General features: G+C 47.3%; 1 protein-coding gene and 1 long non-coding RNA gene across 2 annotated transcripts; both read right to left on the reverse strand.

Moving 5' to 3' along the window:
- Window positions 1-4,973: 4,973 nt before the first annotated feature.
- Window positions 4,974-6,727, reverse strand: LOC135512040 (uncharacterized). The gene is made up of 3 exons (XR_010451358.1): window positions 6,612-6,727; window positions 6,356-6,509; window positions 4,974-6,244 (listed from the first exon to the last, which is right to left on the reverse strand). It is a non-coding gene; the product is annotated as an uncharacterized LOC135512040 (long non-coding RNA).
- Window positions 6,728-10,103: 3,376 nt separating this feature from the next.
- LOC135512039 (cilia- and flagella-associated protein 251-like) lies at window positions 10,104-16,144 on the reverse strand. The gene is made up of 3 exons (XM_064933638.1): window positions 12,209-16,144; window positions 10,517-10,590; window positions 10,104-10,285 (listed from the first exon to the last, which is right to left on the reverse strand). The coding sequence occupies exon 1, from the start codon at window positions 15,264-15,266 to the stop codon at window positions 13,413-13,415; it is 1,854 nt and encodes a 617-aa protein (XP_064789710.1). The 5' UTR covers window positions 15,267-16,144; the 3' UTR covers window positions 10,104-10,285; window positions 10,517-10,590; window positions 12,209-13,412.
- Between the last annotated feature and the right edge of the window lie 1,821 nt (window positions 16,145-17,965).

A 17,965-nucleotide genomic window follows, 5' to 3' on the forward strand; every position in this document is an offset into this window, starting at 1 on the left:
TATTGGTTACTACATGATTCCATATGTGTTATTTCATCGTTTTGAGATCTCCACTATTATTCTACAACTTCGAAAAATAGTAAAAATAAAGAAACACCCTTGAATGAGTCGGTGTGTCCAAACGTTTGACTGGTACTGTACAAAAACAGAGAGATTTATCAACTTGGTGCACACCATACATTGGCATGTTTCCCGTTATAAATCAGACCTGTCGTAAAAAAGTGTGCGTGTGAAAGAGCATTATAACACAGCCTGAAAAACGCCCTTGCTGAATGTATACTTTGGAAGTATTGTAATCAGGACAAGACAGTACCTACAGGAAAAAGCAGTGGCGATCTTGATGAAATGTCTTTGGAGGTCTTGACAGAATGTTTTCTTTTGCAGTGACATTTGCTGTGTGTCCATTTCTCTGAAAGACAAAAACATTTCCAAATGGTTGTGGACCTGTAAACAGATCATTTGAATCGTTTGAATAACATTGTCTACTCTGAAAAACATACAAATACACTTGGCCTACTTACAGTGGCAGACTACAGAATTCCATGCAAAATATTCTGGTCACCTGTTAAATTCTACTGTATCTTAAAAGCCAAGCTCCTTTACAGATGCATAGCCTAGAACAAAATACTTGAAATAGCTTATATATTTACTACTGTGACTTGGGTCCAATTAAATGAGAGATGGGCGGAATGGTGGTTTGTACTAACTTGTTGTAGGCCTGTAGCAGGGGTATCAAACGCGATCAGCATAGAGCCATATTGAAAATAACAATGAATTCCAAGAGCCATATTGAAAAGAACAACGAATTCCAAGAGGCATATTGAAAAGAACAACGAATTCCAAGGGCCCGGACAGATTTGGCCCAGGGGCCTTGTATTTGACACGTGGCCTATAGGCTAATTCTACCTGCAGAGTAATTTATACCTGTGTGTGAATACTTTATCTGATAACATTTTGACAACCAAGATGACATTTTCTGTAGGCTGGAGGAATGATCTGTTGGCACCAAAACTTGGCGCTGACCAGGCTGGGCATGGACATTTAGCCTACAACACGTTTATACATTCAGTCTGATAAAATATTTAGTCAGTGCCATTAGTGATGGTATGATTGATACAGTGCATTATGATACAGAACCATCTGAACTTGATGTCCCAAACAAAACCACTATTTATTTTATTTTGAGAGTGATACCAAGATGACAACCACTGAAAGATTAGACACGTTTTTACACAGATATTTTTTATTTCTTCCATGAATGTTCAAAGCAGCACAGTTACAAAGAAAAACTTTGAAGGTCTCAGGTTGATATGGCAGAAGAGAACACGAGGGGTTACTGAAGATGAAATGTTAGAGTGACTGGTTTTAATAAGACAGAACAGTCCTTCTCTCTCATCTCACTGCTTCTCTACTAAGAGATGGATATATGCCAAATGGCACCCTATTTTCTATGTAGTGCACTACTTTTGATCAGGGACTATAGGGCAGTAGTGCACTTGATTGGGAATAGGGTGCCATTTGGGACATAGAGGAGGGAGAGAATGATCAATGATTATTTTTCAATCACAAATCTCAACTGGTATGTTATATGGACCTTCATAAAGTGTGTGTGAGGTGAAGTCTAATTCAGAACTGAATGAACTTACGCTGTGTTTTCAATTACAGACTCCAGTTTATAGGCTTATCTACTAGAGAACAGTCTCCTCTCTCATCTACAGTATATTGCCGTGTATATATACTGCCGTGTTCATTGATCTGGCCAAGGCTTTCGACTCTGTCAATCACCACATCCTCATCGGCAGACTCGACAGCCTTGGTTTCTCAAATGATTGCCTCGCCTGGTTCACCAACTACTTCTCTGATAGAGTTCAGTGTGTCAAATCGGAGGGTCTGCTGTCCGGACCTCTGGCAGTCTCTATGGGGGTGCCACAGGGTTCAATTCTTGGACCGACTCTCTTCTCTGTATACATCAATGAGGTCGCTCTTGCTGCTGTTGAGTCTCTGATCCACCTCTACGCAGACGACACCATTCTGTATACTTCTGGCCCTTCTTTGGACACTGTGTTAACAACCCTCCAGGCAAGCTTCAATGCCATACAACTCTCCTTCCGTGGCCTCCAATTGCTCTTAAATACAAGTAAAACTAAATGCATGCTCTTCAACCGATCGCTACCCGCACCTACCCGCCTGTCCAACATCGGCTCTGATTTAGAATACGTGGACAACTACAAATACTTAGGTGTCTGGTTAGACTGTAAACTCTCCATCCAGACCCATATCAAATATCTCCAATCCAAAGTTAAATCTAGAATTGGCTTCCTATTTCGCAACAAAGCATCCTTCACTCATGCTGCCAAACATACCCTTGTAAAACTGACCATCCTACCAATCCTCAACTTTGGCGATGTCATTTACAAAATAGCCTCCAATACCCTACTCAACAAATTGGATGCAGTCTATCACAGTGCAATTCGTTTTGTCACCAAAGCCCCATATACGACCCACCATTGCGACCTGTACGCTCTCGTTGGCTGGCCCTCGCTTCATACTCGTCGCCAAACCCACTGGCTCCATGTCATCTACAAGACCCTGGTATGCAAAGTCCCCCCTTATCTCAGCTCGCTGGTCACCATAGCATCTCCCACCTGTAGCACACGCTCCAGCAGGTATATCTCTCGAGTCACCCCCAAAACCAATTCTTTCTTTGGCCGCCTCTCCTTCCAGTCCTCTGCTGCCAATGACTGGAACGAACTACAAAAAGCACTGAAACTGGAAACACTTATCTCCCGCACTAGCTTTAAGCACAAACTGTCAGAGCAGCTCACAGATTACTGCACCTGTACATAGCCCACCTATATTTTAGCCAAAACAACTACCTCTTTTCCTACTGTATTTAATATATTTATTTATTTTGCTCCTTTGCACCCCATTATTTTTATTTCTACTTTGTACATTCTTCCATTGCAAATCTACCATTCCAGTGTTTTACTTGCTATATTGTATTTACTTTGCCACCATGGCCTTTTTTTGCCTTTATCTCCCTTATCTCACCTCATTTGCTCACATCGTATATAGACTTGTTTATACTGTATTATTGACTGTATGTTTGTTTTGCTCCATGTGTAACTCTGTGTCGTTGTGTGTCGAACTGCTTTGCTTTATCTTGGCCAGGTCGCAATTGTAAATGAGAACTTGTTCTCAACTTGCCTACCTGATTAAATAAAAGGTGAAATAAAAAAATATTAACAACCCCTTTCAGGACCTGTACAAATATTTACAATACATTAGCCCCCCTCCAATACAGCTTCAGAATTTAAAATGAGCCAGGGGCGAAGACAATGAAAACATCATTCAGATTTTCCCTTGCAGGTTGTTAGAGCATGGATCTACATTTTAATACGCAACATTAGGTTATGATTTCTTTTTTCTTCTCGTTTTGTTGGATGTTTGATAAAAAAGAGGGATTAAGGGGATGAGATGACAAAATACACAACGAAGGACAGATGGATGGCTTGAGTTCACTAATGAAATGTCTTTCAGCGCTCAGGAGAGAAAGAGGAAGAGAACAGGGAGGAAGAGAAAGGAGAGGAAGAGAGGACGAGAGAAAGTAGAGAGCCTTTGATTACTCTCCGGAGGCTTTCAGCCCATCTAAAACTGAGACCTGTAAAGAGGTGTGATACATCTCGTGTACATTCACAGCCTGGTCTAATCTGAAGAGGAGACGGGTAGCCCAGACCCAAACCCAGAGCCAGCGACTGTCAAGCCAACACTTTAACCGTATGAGAAGAGGTTTGGCCCTCTTGGCGTAATGGTTAAGGTGTTGGCTTAACGGTCGCTGGACCTGGGTTTGAGTCCTGGTCAGGACTTCCCCCGAATTCACAAAAACATACTTCATTGTTTGGTTTAATCATGTCACCCATTAACCGTGCCTAATTGACACATTTTTAGCTATAACTTCCCAAGTCTGTTGGAGTGGATCAGTTTGAACAAAGCGAGGTGTAGAATCACATCTATTTAATAGTATTCCCTGCCAAATAGGCTTTGTGCGATTGAGTCTCAGAGCTATACTTCCCCTGGCTTAGGCAATCCTCCTGCCAAACACACACGCACAAACCAGACATTGATTGTGTCAATCGCAGAACATTTCCTAGGATTCCTACCTGCAGGAAAACTAGTGGACATTGCTGGAAATACCAGTAAAATCATAGTGCCTCAAATTGCCCAAACCTCCTGTCCCTATGCACACACCTTTTTCTCCCCGTCATCCCTTTCAGACGAGGAGAGAAGAGAAAGCAGGACTTATTGCACTCTGCTGCTGCTGGGCCTGTAACTTAGCAGGCTGTATTGGAGCACAGTCAGTCCTGATCTCAGTGTACGTGCACTCAGCCTGTCTACCTGTCAGCTTCTAAATTAGTTTGACCTCAAATTCTTATCAGATGGATCAGCTGTTAAACCAACATCTTCATCAGTTTTTATCCACTACAAAAGGCCTATCCATTGGTGCAGCGCAATGTTAACTGGAAAGGCAAGGGAAAATCTATTGGGTATTGGGTGTAGGAGCTGGGAAATAGCACTTAAGAGGTTCACCTTGACCTCAGGCACTTAGACAGTTGTGTGGTGCCGAGCTTGGAGTAGAATACTGATTTACCCTAGGCTGGGTCCTGAGGGACAAGAGGAAGCAAGTTACTGACAGAGTTATCACACACAGAGAGAGAGCGAGCGCAAGCGAAAGAGACAGACCGACACAGACAGAAGTGGGGGGAGGAAGGACAGCCAGACAGAGATGGAGAGAGAGATGAGTGAGAATTTGTGTGAAAGACCAGAAAACAAAGGGAAATTAGATCATGGCACCAGAGAGATTCAGAGAATGAGCAGCGTCAGCTACATTCTGAAGAGTTCCAACCCTTCACACAAGTCTACTATAAAAAATTGAAAAATCAAAAAAAGTATTACTTTTATTCGTTTACAAACAAAACAAAGCCTTGCCACCTGCAGCATTGTAAACATGATCATTTTAATACATGTATATTTACACACGAGTGTCAAATTATGACAGGCAAATATTCCGAATATTTTATTTAAATTGTATGACTTTATTTGGTATAAAATACATTCATTGTTTATACGTCCATAAAACACAAACATTTTAATATTTAACACTGGTTTGTTTTGTGGTCAAATGTGCAAATATGCTTAAAAAGCTTACCCTGCAATTATTTGTGCCCTTCACATCTTCCCTTAAAATAGCTTACATTCTGTAGAACCAAGTGTCCTGTGTTCCTTCCACAGTGTGAACAAAAACAGCATGAACAGACTAACACAGCGTTGAACAGAAGATAAACAAATAAATATTGTGCAGTTCAGAAAGACTTAAAAAAGGTAGACTGCGAAATTGTGTGGCCACAAGCAGCTCCACAAATATTGAGATGAGCGAGATTCTGGACTTCGCTCTCAGTCACACAATATCTGCTCATGCGCATGTGTTCGCTGGTAGCTACAAAGACAGAGGAGAAGTTGAGCCTCGTGCTTCAATGCTCTTAGTTTTTGCAGAAATGACCCACTATGGACCACTACCACATCATGTCCCTGAGTCTCTTTAAATGAATGTGAAAGTAAGTGGCATATTTGATTTAGAAATTTCCTAGAACTATGTGCATGGAAACATTCACCAAAACTTAAACACATCAATGTATTACTATACTCTATGGGCCTGTTCCCTGGACTATAAGGAATAAGGATATTGTCTTTTGAGCCTGCTGTTTAGTTCATGACTAGGCTTAGTCTGTGTTCGGGAAACTGGCCCTAAATAGTTTAATGGTAGCAATATTCTCCATTGTTTGCTTGTGATAATTGGACCCTTGACTGCCACTCAGTGAGCAAACACACACCCTGCCGTTCTCTCGATGAGAGTTAGGACCGGACAGAACTGGTACCCGTCTAAGCTGTAGTTCATTATGTTCTGTCCAGTCCTCTAGTCCTTGATCAGTGACCATTCAGACGTTTGACAAGTGATTAATCAGACAGGCGGCCTCGGAGGAGCAGCTGAAATGTAATTTCCATACTTCAGCCTGCTGCTGCGGAGGACATGAATTAGAGGCAGCAGACAGGACACTAGCTCCAGCTACCCCCCCTACCTCACTTCCATCAGTTTCAGCAACAGCACCTCTTTCAGGGTGTCCTCTAGGCCTCTCTCTCCTGGTCCTCCAGTCCTGAGACAGGATGATGTCCAGCCTGGTTGCCCCACCTAAGACCATACAGAAATAAGTTGTTAAACTGTTTTTGTTGATTCATTTAAATAAACTGTATCCATATGTATGGTTGAATTGTGTTTTAAATGGCCAAATAAATAAAATACCTTCATCCCCGGCTCCATCTCCACACACACTGGTCGAGCTCCCAACCCTGTCTCGGACTATCACACATTGGACGTCGGAGAGGCAACGGAGGGTCATCCCCTTGAACTGGGCCTGGCGGGACAGCAGGGGGGCGGGGTGGAACACTGTATCCTCCTAAGTGAACGAGTGAGTGAGTGCTTTGCGCATGGCATCCTCCTGCATAAATTAATGAATGTATTAATTTACTAAGAAATGTATTTGACATAGTTAATGTACCTGCACCAGTCCCAGGTGTGTGTCTGTGAGGAGGAGCTGGGCCCAGGGGTCAGGGGTTGTTGTCACACCAACGCTGGTATAAAGCAGCAGTCTCACCTCTCCCAGATGAGGCTTCTCTCTGTAAATACTAAAATATTTTAGTCTTATTTTGCTCTCTCTCTCTCTCTCTAATTATATATATATATATATATATAAATTTGATTTCCATTATCATTTTTGTGTGATTTTGTTGTCAGCACATTCAACAATGTAAAGAAAAAAGTATTTAATAAGAATATTTCATTCATTCAGATCTAGGATGTGTTATTTTAGTGTTCCCTTTATTTTTTTGAGCAGTATATATATATATATATATATATATATATATATATATATATATATCTATCTATATCTATATCTTAACCTCTCAACTGCCCACTGACTTGCTTTCCTTGAAACACAGACACTGAATAGAAGAAATAGCGCTATAATATTTGAGCTATCCTTTCAAGAACAGGAAATTCTACTACCTGGCCATGTTACTGTGTAGGAGGTAGACCAGGTCAGCTATGGTCCTGTGGAACTGGCCAGACAGCCTGAGACTACCACTACCACCATACCGGTTCATGTTGCCGTGGACGAGGTAGACCAGGTCAGCTAGGGTCCTGTGGAACTGGCCAGACAGCCTGAGACTACCACTACCACCATACCGGTTCATGTTGCCGTGGACGAGGTAGACCAGGTCAGCTAGGGTCCTGTGGAACTGGCCAGACAGCCTGAGACTACCACTACTACTACTACCACCATACCGGTTCATGTTGCCGTGGACGAGGTAGACCAGGTCAGCTAGGGTCCTGTGGAACTGGCCAGACAGCCTGAGACTACCACTACTACTACTACTACCATACCGGTTCATGTTGCCGTGGATGAGGTAGACCAGGTCAGCTAGGGTCCTGTGGAACTGGCCAGACAGCCTGAGACTACCACTACTACTACTACCACCATACCGGTTCATGTTGCCGTGGACGAGGTAGACCAGGTCAGCTAGGGTCCTGTGGAACTGGCCAGACAGCCTGAGACTACCACTACTACTACTACCACCATACCGGTTCATGTTGCCGTGGACGAGGTAGACCAGGTCAGCTAGGGTCCTGTGGAACTGGCCAGACAGCCTGAGACTACCACTACTACCACTACCACCATACCGGTTCATGTTGCCGTGGACGAGGTAGACCAGGTCAGCTAGGGTCCTGTGGAACTGGCCAGACAGCCTGAGACTACCACTACCACCATACCGGTTCATGTTGCCGTGGACGAGGTAGACCAGGTCAGCTAGGGTCCTGTGGAACTGGCCAGACAGCCTGAGACTACCACTACTACTACTACCACCATACCGGTTCATGTTGCCGTGGACGAGGTAGACCAGGTCAGCTAGGGTCCTGTGGAACTGGCCAGACAGCCTGAGACTACCACTACCACCATACCGGTTCATGTTGCCGTGGACGAGGTAGACCAGGTCAGCTAGGGTCCTGTGGAACTGGCCAGACAGCCTGAGACTACCACTACTACTACTACCACCATACCGGTTCATGTTGCCGTGGACGAGGTAGACCAGGTCAGCTAGGGTCCTGTGGAACTGGCCAGACAGCCTGAGACTACCACTACTACCACCATACCGGTTCATGTTGCCGTGGACGAGGTAGACCAGGTCAGCTAGGGTCCTGTGGAACTGGCCAGACAGCCTGAGACTACCACTACTACTACTACCACCATACCGGTTCATGTTGCCGTGGACGAGGTAGACCAGGTCAGCTAGGGTCCTGTGGAACTGGCCAGACAGCCTGAGACTACCACTACTACTACCACCATACCGGTTCATGTTGCCGTGGACGAGGTAGACCAGGTCAGCTAGGGTCCTGTGGAACTGGCCAGACAGCCTGAGACTACCACTACTACCACCATACCGGTTCATGTTGCCGTGGACGAGGTAGACCAGGTCAGCTAGGGTCCTGTGGAACTGGCCAGACAGCCTGAGACTACCACTACTACTACTACCACCATACCGGTTCATGTTGCTGTGGACGAGGTAGACCAGGTCAGCTAGGGTCCTGTGGAACTGGCCAGACAGCCTGAGACTACCACTACTACCACCATACCGGTTCATGTTGCTGTGGACGAGGTAGACCAGGTCAGCTAGGGTCCTGTGGAACTGGCCAGACAGCCTGAGACTACCACTACTACCACCATACCGGTTCATGTTGCCGTGGACGAGGTAGACCAGGTCAGCTAGGGTCCTGTGGAACTGGCCAGACAGCCTGAGACTACCACTACTACCACCATACCGGTTCATGTTGCCGTGGACGAGGTAGACCAGGTCAGCTAGGGTCCTGTGGAACTGGCCAGACAGCCTGAGACTACCACTACTACCACCATACCGGTTCATGTTGCCGTGGACGAGGTAGACCAGGTCAGCTAGGGTCCTGTGGAACTGGCCAGACAGCCTGAGACTACCACTACTACCACCATACCGGTTCATGTTGCCGTGGACGAGGTAGACCAGGTCAGCTAGGGTCCTGTGGAACTGGCCAGACAGCCTGAGACTACCACTACTACCACCATACCGGTTCATGTTGCTGTGGACGAGGTAGACCAGGTCAGCTAGGGTCCTGTGGAACTGGCCAGACAGCCTGAGACTACCACTACTACCACCATACCGGTTCATGTTGCTGTGGACGAGGTAGACCAGGTCAGCTAGGGTCCTGTGGAACTGGCCAGACAGCCTGAGACTACCACTACTACTACTACCACCATACCGGTTCATGTTGCTGTGGACGAGGTAGACCAGGTCAGCTAGGGTCCTGTGGAACTGGCCAGACAGCCTGAGACTACCACTACCACCATACCGGTTCATGTTGCTGTGGACGAGGTAGACCAGGTCAGCTAGGGTCCTGTGGAACTGGCCAGACAGCCTGAGACTACCACTACCACCATACCGGTTCATGTTGCTGTGGACGAGGTAGACCAGGTCAGCTAGGGTCCTGTGGAACTGGCCAGACAGCCTGAGACTACCACTACCACCATACCGGTTCATGTTGCTGTGGACGAGGTAGACCAGGTCAGCTAGGGTCCTGTGGAACTGGCCAGACAGCCTGAGACTACCACTACTACTACCATACCGGTTCATGTTGCTGTGGACGAGGTAGACCAGGTCAGCTAGGGTCCTGTGGAACTGGCCAGACAGCCTGAGACTACCACTACTACTACTACCACCATACCGGTTCATGTTGCTGTGGACGAGGTAGACCAGGTCAGCTAGGGTCCTGTGGAACTGGCCAGACAGCCTGAGACTACCACTACTACCACTACTACTACCATACCGGTTCATGTTGCTGTGGACGAGGTAGACCAGGTCAGCTAGGGTCCTGTGGAACTGGCCAGACAGCCTGAGACTACCACTACTACCACCATACCGGTTCATGTTGCTGTGGACGAGGTAGACCAGGTCAGCTAGGGTCCTGTGGAACTGGCCAGACAGCCTGAGTTCAGCATTCAGCAGCAGGTCAGGTGCCTGGGCCTTCCAGTCCAGAGACAGAACCATCAGGTTCTCTACCAGGAGGGGGTGTTGGGACACTCTCTGGTCCCCAGGACAGAGGACCCCAAGCATGGTGTGGGTGAGGGCCTGGGTGAGGGTCTGGCTGTGGGTTTGGAGGTATAGGGTGCAACTGAAGCTTTGTTTAAAAAAAAAATCTATATTTAAGCAACATTTCTTGGTAAACTACTTTACAATCTACTTATATTCAAGTGCTGGCCTATCTGGCAAAAAATGGAACGTTTGATTAACGATCGTTCTTGATCCACTGTTGGCTCCAAGCACCCATTTATTTGTTTAGAGGATAAGAGTTAAGCACCTTGGTTCTGTCCTTTACCTGTGGGTGTAGAGGGTGAGGACACAATCCTCACTGGAGGCCTTGAGACGCAGGCTCTGACCGCCAAAACCCACCTGGATGGATATAAACTACATGACCAAAAGTATGTGGACACCTGCTCATCAAACATCTCATTCCAAAATCATGGGCTGCGTGCTTGATTTTATACACCTGTCAGCAATGGGTGTGGCTGAAATTACCAAAATCACTCATTCGAAAGCATGCCCACATACTTTTGTATATACACTACCGTTCAAAAGTTTGGGGTCACTTAGAAATGTCCTTGTTTTTGAAAGAAAAGCTAATTTTTTGTCCATTAAAATAGCATCAAATTGATCAGAAATACAGTTTAGACATTGTTGTAGTAAATGACTATTGTAGCTGGAAACATAGGCGTACAGAGGCCCATTATCAGCAACCATCACCCCTGTGTTCCAATGGCACGTTGTGTTTGCTAATCCAAGTTTATAATTTTAAAAAGGCTAATTGATCATTAGAAAACCCTTCTGCAGTTATGTTAGCACAGCTGAAAACTGTTCTGCTGATTAAAGAAGCCTCAAAAGTCCTCAACTGTCAGCTTCATTAAATAGTACCTGGAAAACACCCGTCTAAACATCAACAGTGAAGAGACGACTCCGGGATGCTGGCCTTCTTGGCAGAGTTCCTCTGTCCATTGTCTGTGTTCTTTTGCCCATCTTAATATGGCTTTTCTTTGCAGCGCTGCCTAGAAGGCCAGCATCCTGGAGTCGCCTCTTCACTATCGACATTGAGACTGGTGTTTTGCGGGTACTATTTAATGAAGCTTCCAATTGAGGACATGTGAGCCGTCTGTTCTCGTCCTCTTGCTCAGTTGTGCACCGGGGCCTCCCACTCTTTCTATTCTGGTTAGGGCCAGTTTGTGCTGTTCTGTGAAGGGAGTAGTACACAGCGTTGTACGAGATTCTCAGTTTCTTGGCAATTTCTTGCAAGGAATAGCCTTCATTTCTCAGAACAAGAATAGACTGACGAGTTTCAGAAGGCAGGCCATTTCGTCTGGCCATTTTGAGCCTGTAATCAATCGATGGCTGTAATCAAGCGATTGTTGAGAGCCCCGAGACAAAAGTACAAAGGACTTTTAGAGCCAAGATACACCCCTTTAAACATACATGACGATCAACAGATGTATAGAATGGGTCATGCTCTGGAAAAACCTTTAGGTTTTATTACCCAAAAGACATGATAAATCTCCTGTCAGTGCCATCTCCCAGAGGCCCATCCTCAGTAGAACACACACACACAATATTTATAAGAACTCTTTTCTGATGCATAAAACAACCATTTGATGCAATAAAAGTATTATAACATAATCTTGAAATTTTTCACCATAGTACGCCTACGTAGATAATCCATTTAAAAAAAAAATAAGCCATTTCCAGCTACAATAGTCATTTACAACATTAAATGTTTACACTATATTTCTGATCAATTTTATGTTATTTTAATGGACAAAAAATGTGCTTTTCTTTGGAAAGACAAGGACAATTCTAAGTGACTCCAAACTTTTCAAAGGTAGTGTATATAGTGAATATATTGAAAAATCTGGATGCTGATAAAGATAGATAAAAATCTTAGTAGGTACAAAGAAAAATGATTAATTGGTAGAACAATAACATTTATATAATATACATTTTTTCAAATAAAAAAACAGCCTACCAGGATCTCCTTAACCTGTAGCAGGGGGAGGTGGTGGAACACTGTCAGAGGCGTTGTCTGATCTGTCGTGTCAGGGTCAAAGGTCAGGGCGTAGATGCAGGACTCCAATAGGAGAACAAGGGCGAGGTGTGGGTGGGGCTGGCTGCAGTTAGCCACGCCCAGCCAGTAGAGAGCCAGTAGACTCTGTGAGGTGAAGACGGAGGGGAGGACGGACTGGAGACAGCCCAGGAGGGTGGATACGGCAAGGGACTGGAGTTTAACCAGAGCCTCTGGGAACTCCACCAGGCTCTGAAAGAAAGAGAAAATGGTTTACTTTATTAAAGCAATGTTACATATGTGCGTTCAGTTTGATTCAACATTTGCACCTTACTTGACATTTGCACTGAACGACACGTTTACTCAAAACGGTGCACATCGTTCTTCAGCAGCCTTTGCGGTGTGGCCAGATCAATATGGGTGTGACCATTTGAAATCGTAAAACTCGTGCAGAAAACACCATACAAAATCTCCCTCTGGGCCACCATAATCACACTGTTCTGGTCGTTAAATACAGTGCCATCTCCATTGAATTAAACGTTGGAAACTGTTTCCTCGTAGTGAACGCACCCATGGTATCAATAGCAGCGAAAGCTTTATTATTTAATCACAATTATTCTATGTTTTTTTACGAAAAGAAAACACACCCCATAATACACCTGAACATCATCAGTCCTCTGATTTCCATGCCCAGGAATAAAGATATTCTCTGGGCCTGTGGAACTGGTGTTGTTACGCTGCTCTGGAGGGGGCTGTGACTTGGTGCTCTTGACTCCACAAGTGACACAATGTTGATCCTCCACAATCTCCATCTGGTCCTTTGATGGCCACAGCGCCTTCTTGGTTATACTCTGTTCTTCTGACTTAGATAGAGCTTCCTCTTCACCCTCGTTCTCTGATGTACACTCCAGTTCTCTGATGGGACTTGAAGCTCTAGCTAAGTCAGAAGATCCATCTCCACCCTCGTGCTCCGATGTACACTCCAGTTCACTGATGGGACTCTGTTCCTCTAACTTAGCTAGAGCCTCCTCTCTGCCCTCCTGCTCTGATGTACAAGCCAGTACTCTGATGGGACTTGATATTTCTGACTTAGCTAGAGCTTCCTCTCCACCGTCGTTCTCTGATGTACACTCCAGTTCTCTGATGGGACTTGGATCTTCTAACTTAGCTAGAGCTTCATCTCCACCCTCGTGCTCCGATGTACACTCTGTTCCTCCGACTTAGCTAGAGCTTCATCTCCACCCTTGTTCTCTGATGTACATTCCACTTCTCTGACAGGATTCTGTTCCTCCAACTTAGGTAGAGCTTCCTCTCTGCCCTCATGCTCTGACGTACATTGGAGTTCTCTGATGGGACTTTGTTCCTCCGACGTAGCTAGAGATTCCTTTGTGACCTCCTGCTCCAATGTACAAGCCAGTTCTCTGACAGGACTCTGTTCCTCAGACTTAGCTAGAGCTTCCTCTCTGCCCTCCTGCGCCGATGTAGACTCCACTTCTCTGATGGGGCTCCATTCCTCCGACATAGCTAGAGCTTCCTCTTTGCCCTCCAGCTCCGATGTACACTCTAGTTCTCTGATGGGACTCTGTTCCTCCGACTTAGCAAGAGCTTCCTTTGCGTCCTCCTGCTCCAATGTACAAGCCAGTTCTCTGACAGGATTCTGTTCCTCCAACCTACGTAGAGCTTCCTCTCTGCCCTCCTGCTCCGATGTACACTCCATTTCTCTGATGGGACGTGGTTCTTCTGACTGAGCTAGAGCTTCCTCTCCACCCTCCTGCTCTGATGTACACTCCACTTCTCTGATGGGACTTGGTTCTTCTGACTTAGCTAGAGCTTCATCTCCACCCTCATGCTCTGATGTACACGGCAGTTCTCTGACAGGACTCTGTTCCTCCGACTGAGCTAGAGCTTCCTTTCCGCCCTCCTGCTCCAATGTACACTCCATTTCTCTGATGGGACTTGGTTTTTCTGACTTAGCTAGAGCTTCATCTCCACCCTCGTGCTCAGATGTACAGTCCACTTCTCTGATGGTACTCTGTTCCTTCGACTTAGCTAGAACTTCCTCTCTGCCCTCCTGCGCCGATGTACAAGCCAGTTCTCTTATGGGACTCCATTCCTCCAACTTACGTAGAGCTTCGTCTCTGCCCTCCTGCGCCGATGTAGACTCCACTTCTCTGATGGGGCTCTTTTCCTCCAATTTAGGTAGAGCTTCCTCTCCACCCTCGTGCTCTGATGTACACTGCAGTTCTCTGACAGGACTTTGTATCTCTGACTTAGCTAGAGCTTCCCCTCTGCCCTCCTGCTCCAATGAACACTCCAGTTCTCTGCTGGGACTTGGTTTTTCTGACTTAGCTAGAGCTTCATCTCCACCCTCGTGCTCGGATGTACACTCCACTTCTCTGATGGAACACTGTTCCTCCGACAGAGCTTGAGCTTCTTCTTTGCCCTCATGCTCTGATGACCACTCTAGTTCTCTGACAGGACTCTGTTCCTCCGACTTAGCTAGAGCTTCATCTCCACCCTTGTTCTCTGATGTACACTGCAGTTCTCTGACAGGACTTTGTATCTCTGACTTAGCTAGAGCTTCCCCTCTGCCCTCCTGCGCCAATGTAGACTCCACTTCTCTGATGGGGCTCCATTCCTCCGACATAGCTAGAGCTTCCTTTCTGCCCTCCTGCTCCAATGTACACTCCAGTTCTCTGATGGGACTTGGTTCTTCTGACTTAGCTAGAGCTTCATCTCCATCCTCCAGCTCCGATGTACACTCCACTTCTCTGATGGGACTTGGTTCTTCTGACTGAGCTAGAGCTTCATCTCCACCCCCGTGCTCTGATGTACACTGCAGTTCTCTGATGGGACTCTGTTCCTCCGACTTAGCTAAAGCTTCCTCTTTGCCCTCCAGCTCCGATGTACACGCTAGTTTTCTGATGGGATTCTGATCCTCCGACTTAGCTAGAGCCTCCTCTCTGCCCTCCTGCGCAGATTTATACTCTACTTGTCTGATGGGGCTCCATTCCTCCGACATAGCTAGAGCTTCATCTCCACCCTTGTGCTCTGATGTACACTCCAGTTCTCTGACAGGATTCTGTTCCTCCAACTTAGCTAGAGCTTCCTCTATGACCTCCTGCTCCAATGTACAAGCCAGTTCTCTGATGGGACTTGGTTCTTCTGACTTAGCTTCCTCTCCGCCCTCCTACTCCGATGTACACGTCAGTTCTCTGATGGAATTCTGTTCCTCCGACTTAGGTAGAGCCTCCTCTCTGCCCTCCAGCTCTGATGTTGACTCCACTTCTCTGATGGGACTCCATTCCTCCGACATAGCTAGAGCTTCCTTTCCGCCCTCCTGCTCCAATGTACACTCCATTTCTCTGATGGGACTTGGTACTTCTGACTTAGCTAGAGCTTCATCTCAACCCTCGTGCTCAGATGTACACTCCACTTCTCTGATGGTACTCTGTTCCTCCGACTTAGCTAGAACTTCCTCTCTGCCCTCCTGCGCCGATGTACAAGCCAGTTCTCTTATGGGACTCTGTTCCTCCGACTTAGCTAGAGCTTCCTCTTTGCCCCCCAGCTCCGATGTACACTCCACATCTCTGATGGTCCTCTGTTCCTGAGACTTAGCTAGAAATTTCTCTCTGCCCTCGTGCTCTGATTTACACTGCAGTGCTCTGACAGGACTCTGTTCCTCCAACTTACGTAGAGCTTCCTTTCCACCCTCGTTCTCCGATGTACACTCCATTTCTCTGATGGGACTTGGTTCTTCTGACTTAGCTAGAGCTTCCTCTCTGCCCTCCTGCTCCGATGTACAAGCCAGTTCACTGATGGGACTCCGGTCCTCTGTTCTCCAATCCACGTCTTTACCTGTGCTCTGTTTATTTGCAAATTCTATGGTGTTGTGGGCTGGGTACCTGCTCGGTACTGTGCTGAGGACAGTGTTATGGAATAGGGGCAGTTTTATTTCTGGTGTTTTGTTGATGTCAATATCATTCTGCTGGAGTCCAGTTGACTCCACTGGCTGTAGAACCTGAGTGAGCTCATTGTGAATGATCCCGAAGTCTTGAGTTAGCTCTGTGCTGATGTGATGCACAAACGGCAGCTCACTGACCATAGAGAACACCTGACTGTCTCGGACCAGGGAGTACATGTGACTCTCTCTGACCAATGAGAAGACCTGGCTATCTTTGACCACCGACAGCACCTGACTTTCCCTCACAACCTGACTGGAACAGTTGGAGCTGGCTCCTCCCCCAGCTCTAGGCTGCAGACTCCCAGCCCCTCCCCCAGCTGCGGGCTGCAGAACTCCTGAACCTTCCCAGACCTGCTGCAGGATCCTGGGGGTGGAGCTGCAAAGGAGACGGCCTGTGTCCGGAAACATCCAGGAGAGCCCCCTGCTGACCAGAGAACCCATCCCAGAGACCTCTTCCCCCAGAGAGTCTAGCTCCTGCTCCCCTCCAATTCCAGAGATCTGGCATACCCTTCTAACCAGAGCACTTAGTCCAGAGTCAGAGAACTGGTTCTCCTCCTCTGGCTCCTCCTTCCTAAACACCCTGCTAACCGGAGCGCCCAGCCTGAAGCTCTGCTCCACCTCTTCCCTCCTAGCCCCAGCCTCCCCCTCCTTGTCATTCTCCCTGTGCCCCTCCACAGTCATCCTGGATCGATCCATCATGACACGACTGAACTGGCCCTCCAAAGCCTCTAGCGGTAGGCCGCGTACCGCCTGGCTGCGTCTGTGTCTGTCCTGCTGAGTGGCAGTGTGTGTTGCCTGGCTGCAATTGTGTGTGTCAATCTGAGACAGAGAGGCAGTGTGTGTTGCCTGGCTGTGATTGTCGAGCTGAGACACAGAAGGGGTGTGTGTGTCAAACCGAGAGGGAGAGGTCTGTGTGTATGTTGAGCTGCTGCTGGCCTGTGGGAGGTGGGCACGGTCCGTTCGTTCCTCCGTCCACCCGTCTATTCCTCCTCCGTCTCCTCTCTGCAGATAGGATACAGCAGTGCCTAATGAGGTCCCTGCAGGGCCACCGTAGCGGGCTCTGGCCCTGGACAGGTCTCCTCTACAGCAGTCAGTTGCCAGGACCCGTCCCAGGACCCTGCAGCCATCAGGTAGGCCTGACAGGACACCTGGGCTCTTGTTAGCAGGCCCCGGTAGCCCCTCCGGCCCAAAGGTACATACATCAGCCTGCTGGACCAGGAGGACAGGTGTCTGCTGGAGGGCCCGGTTCCTTTCCTCGTCTGTCCCCAGGTTCAGACCAGGCCTCCTCACCCCAATAGAGTCCTCCCTCTTCCCTCGCTCTACGCAGAGGTAGAGCTCCCTCCAGCCACCTATCAGACACTCCAACCCCAGACGCTGATTGATGACACAAGTCCCACTCTTCCACCACCTCTCCTTCCAATCCCTGCTGCAGGCTGTCCCATTCCAAGGCAGTGAGAGTGAGAGTGGGGTTGGAAGTGAGAGTAGGAGTCCCTGTCCGGTGGACTGGGGAGGCCCTGGCCCTCCTCTGGCTCTCTACATTAGTACTACTGCAGGGACGTTCATGGCCCTCAGCCGCACCGAAGCTCCACCCGTTTACCCCAGCCTACAGAGAGGAGACGGCCTGAAGATGCTGAAGGGCTCCGGCTCCAATCTGAAGAGGTACAGCATAACATGCTGAAGGATGACGAGAGAGAGACAGGAGCCTCCATAGGCATGGCCTTTGTCTGGGTGAGAGAGAAAAACATGATAAATAACTT

Source organism: Oncorhynchus masou, chromosome 24 (assembly GCF_036934945.1).
Source record: "Oncorhynchus masou masou isolate Uvic2021 chromosome 24, UVic_Omas_1.1, whole genome shotgun sequence".
In the NCBI taxonomy this organism is placed as follows: domain Eukaryota; kingdom Metazoa; phylum Chordata; class Actinopteri; order Salmoniformes; family Salmonidae; genus Oncorhynchus; species Oncorhynchus masou.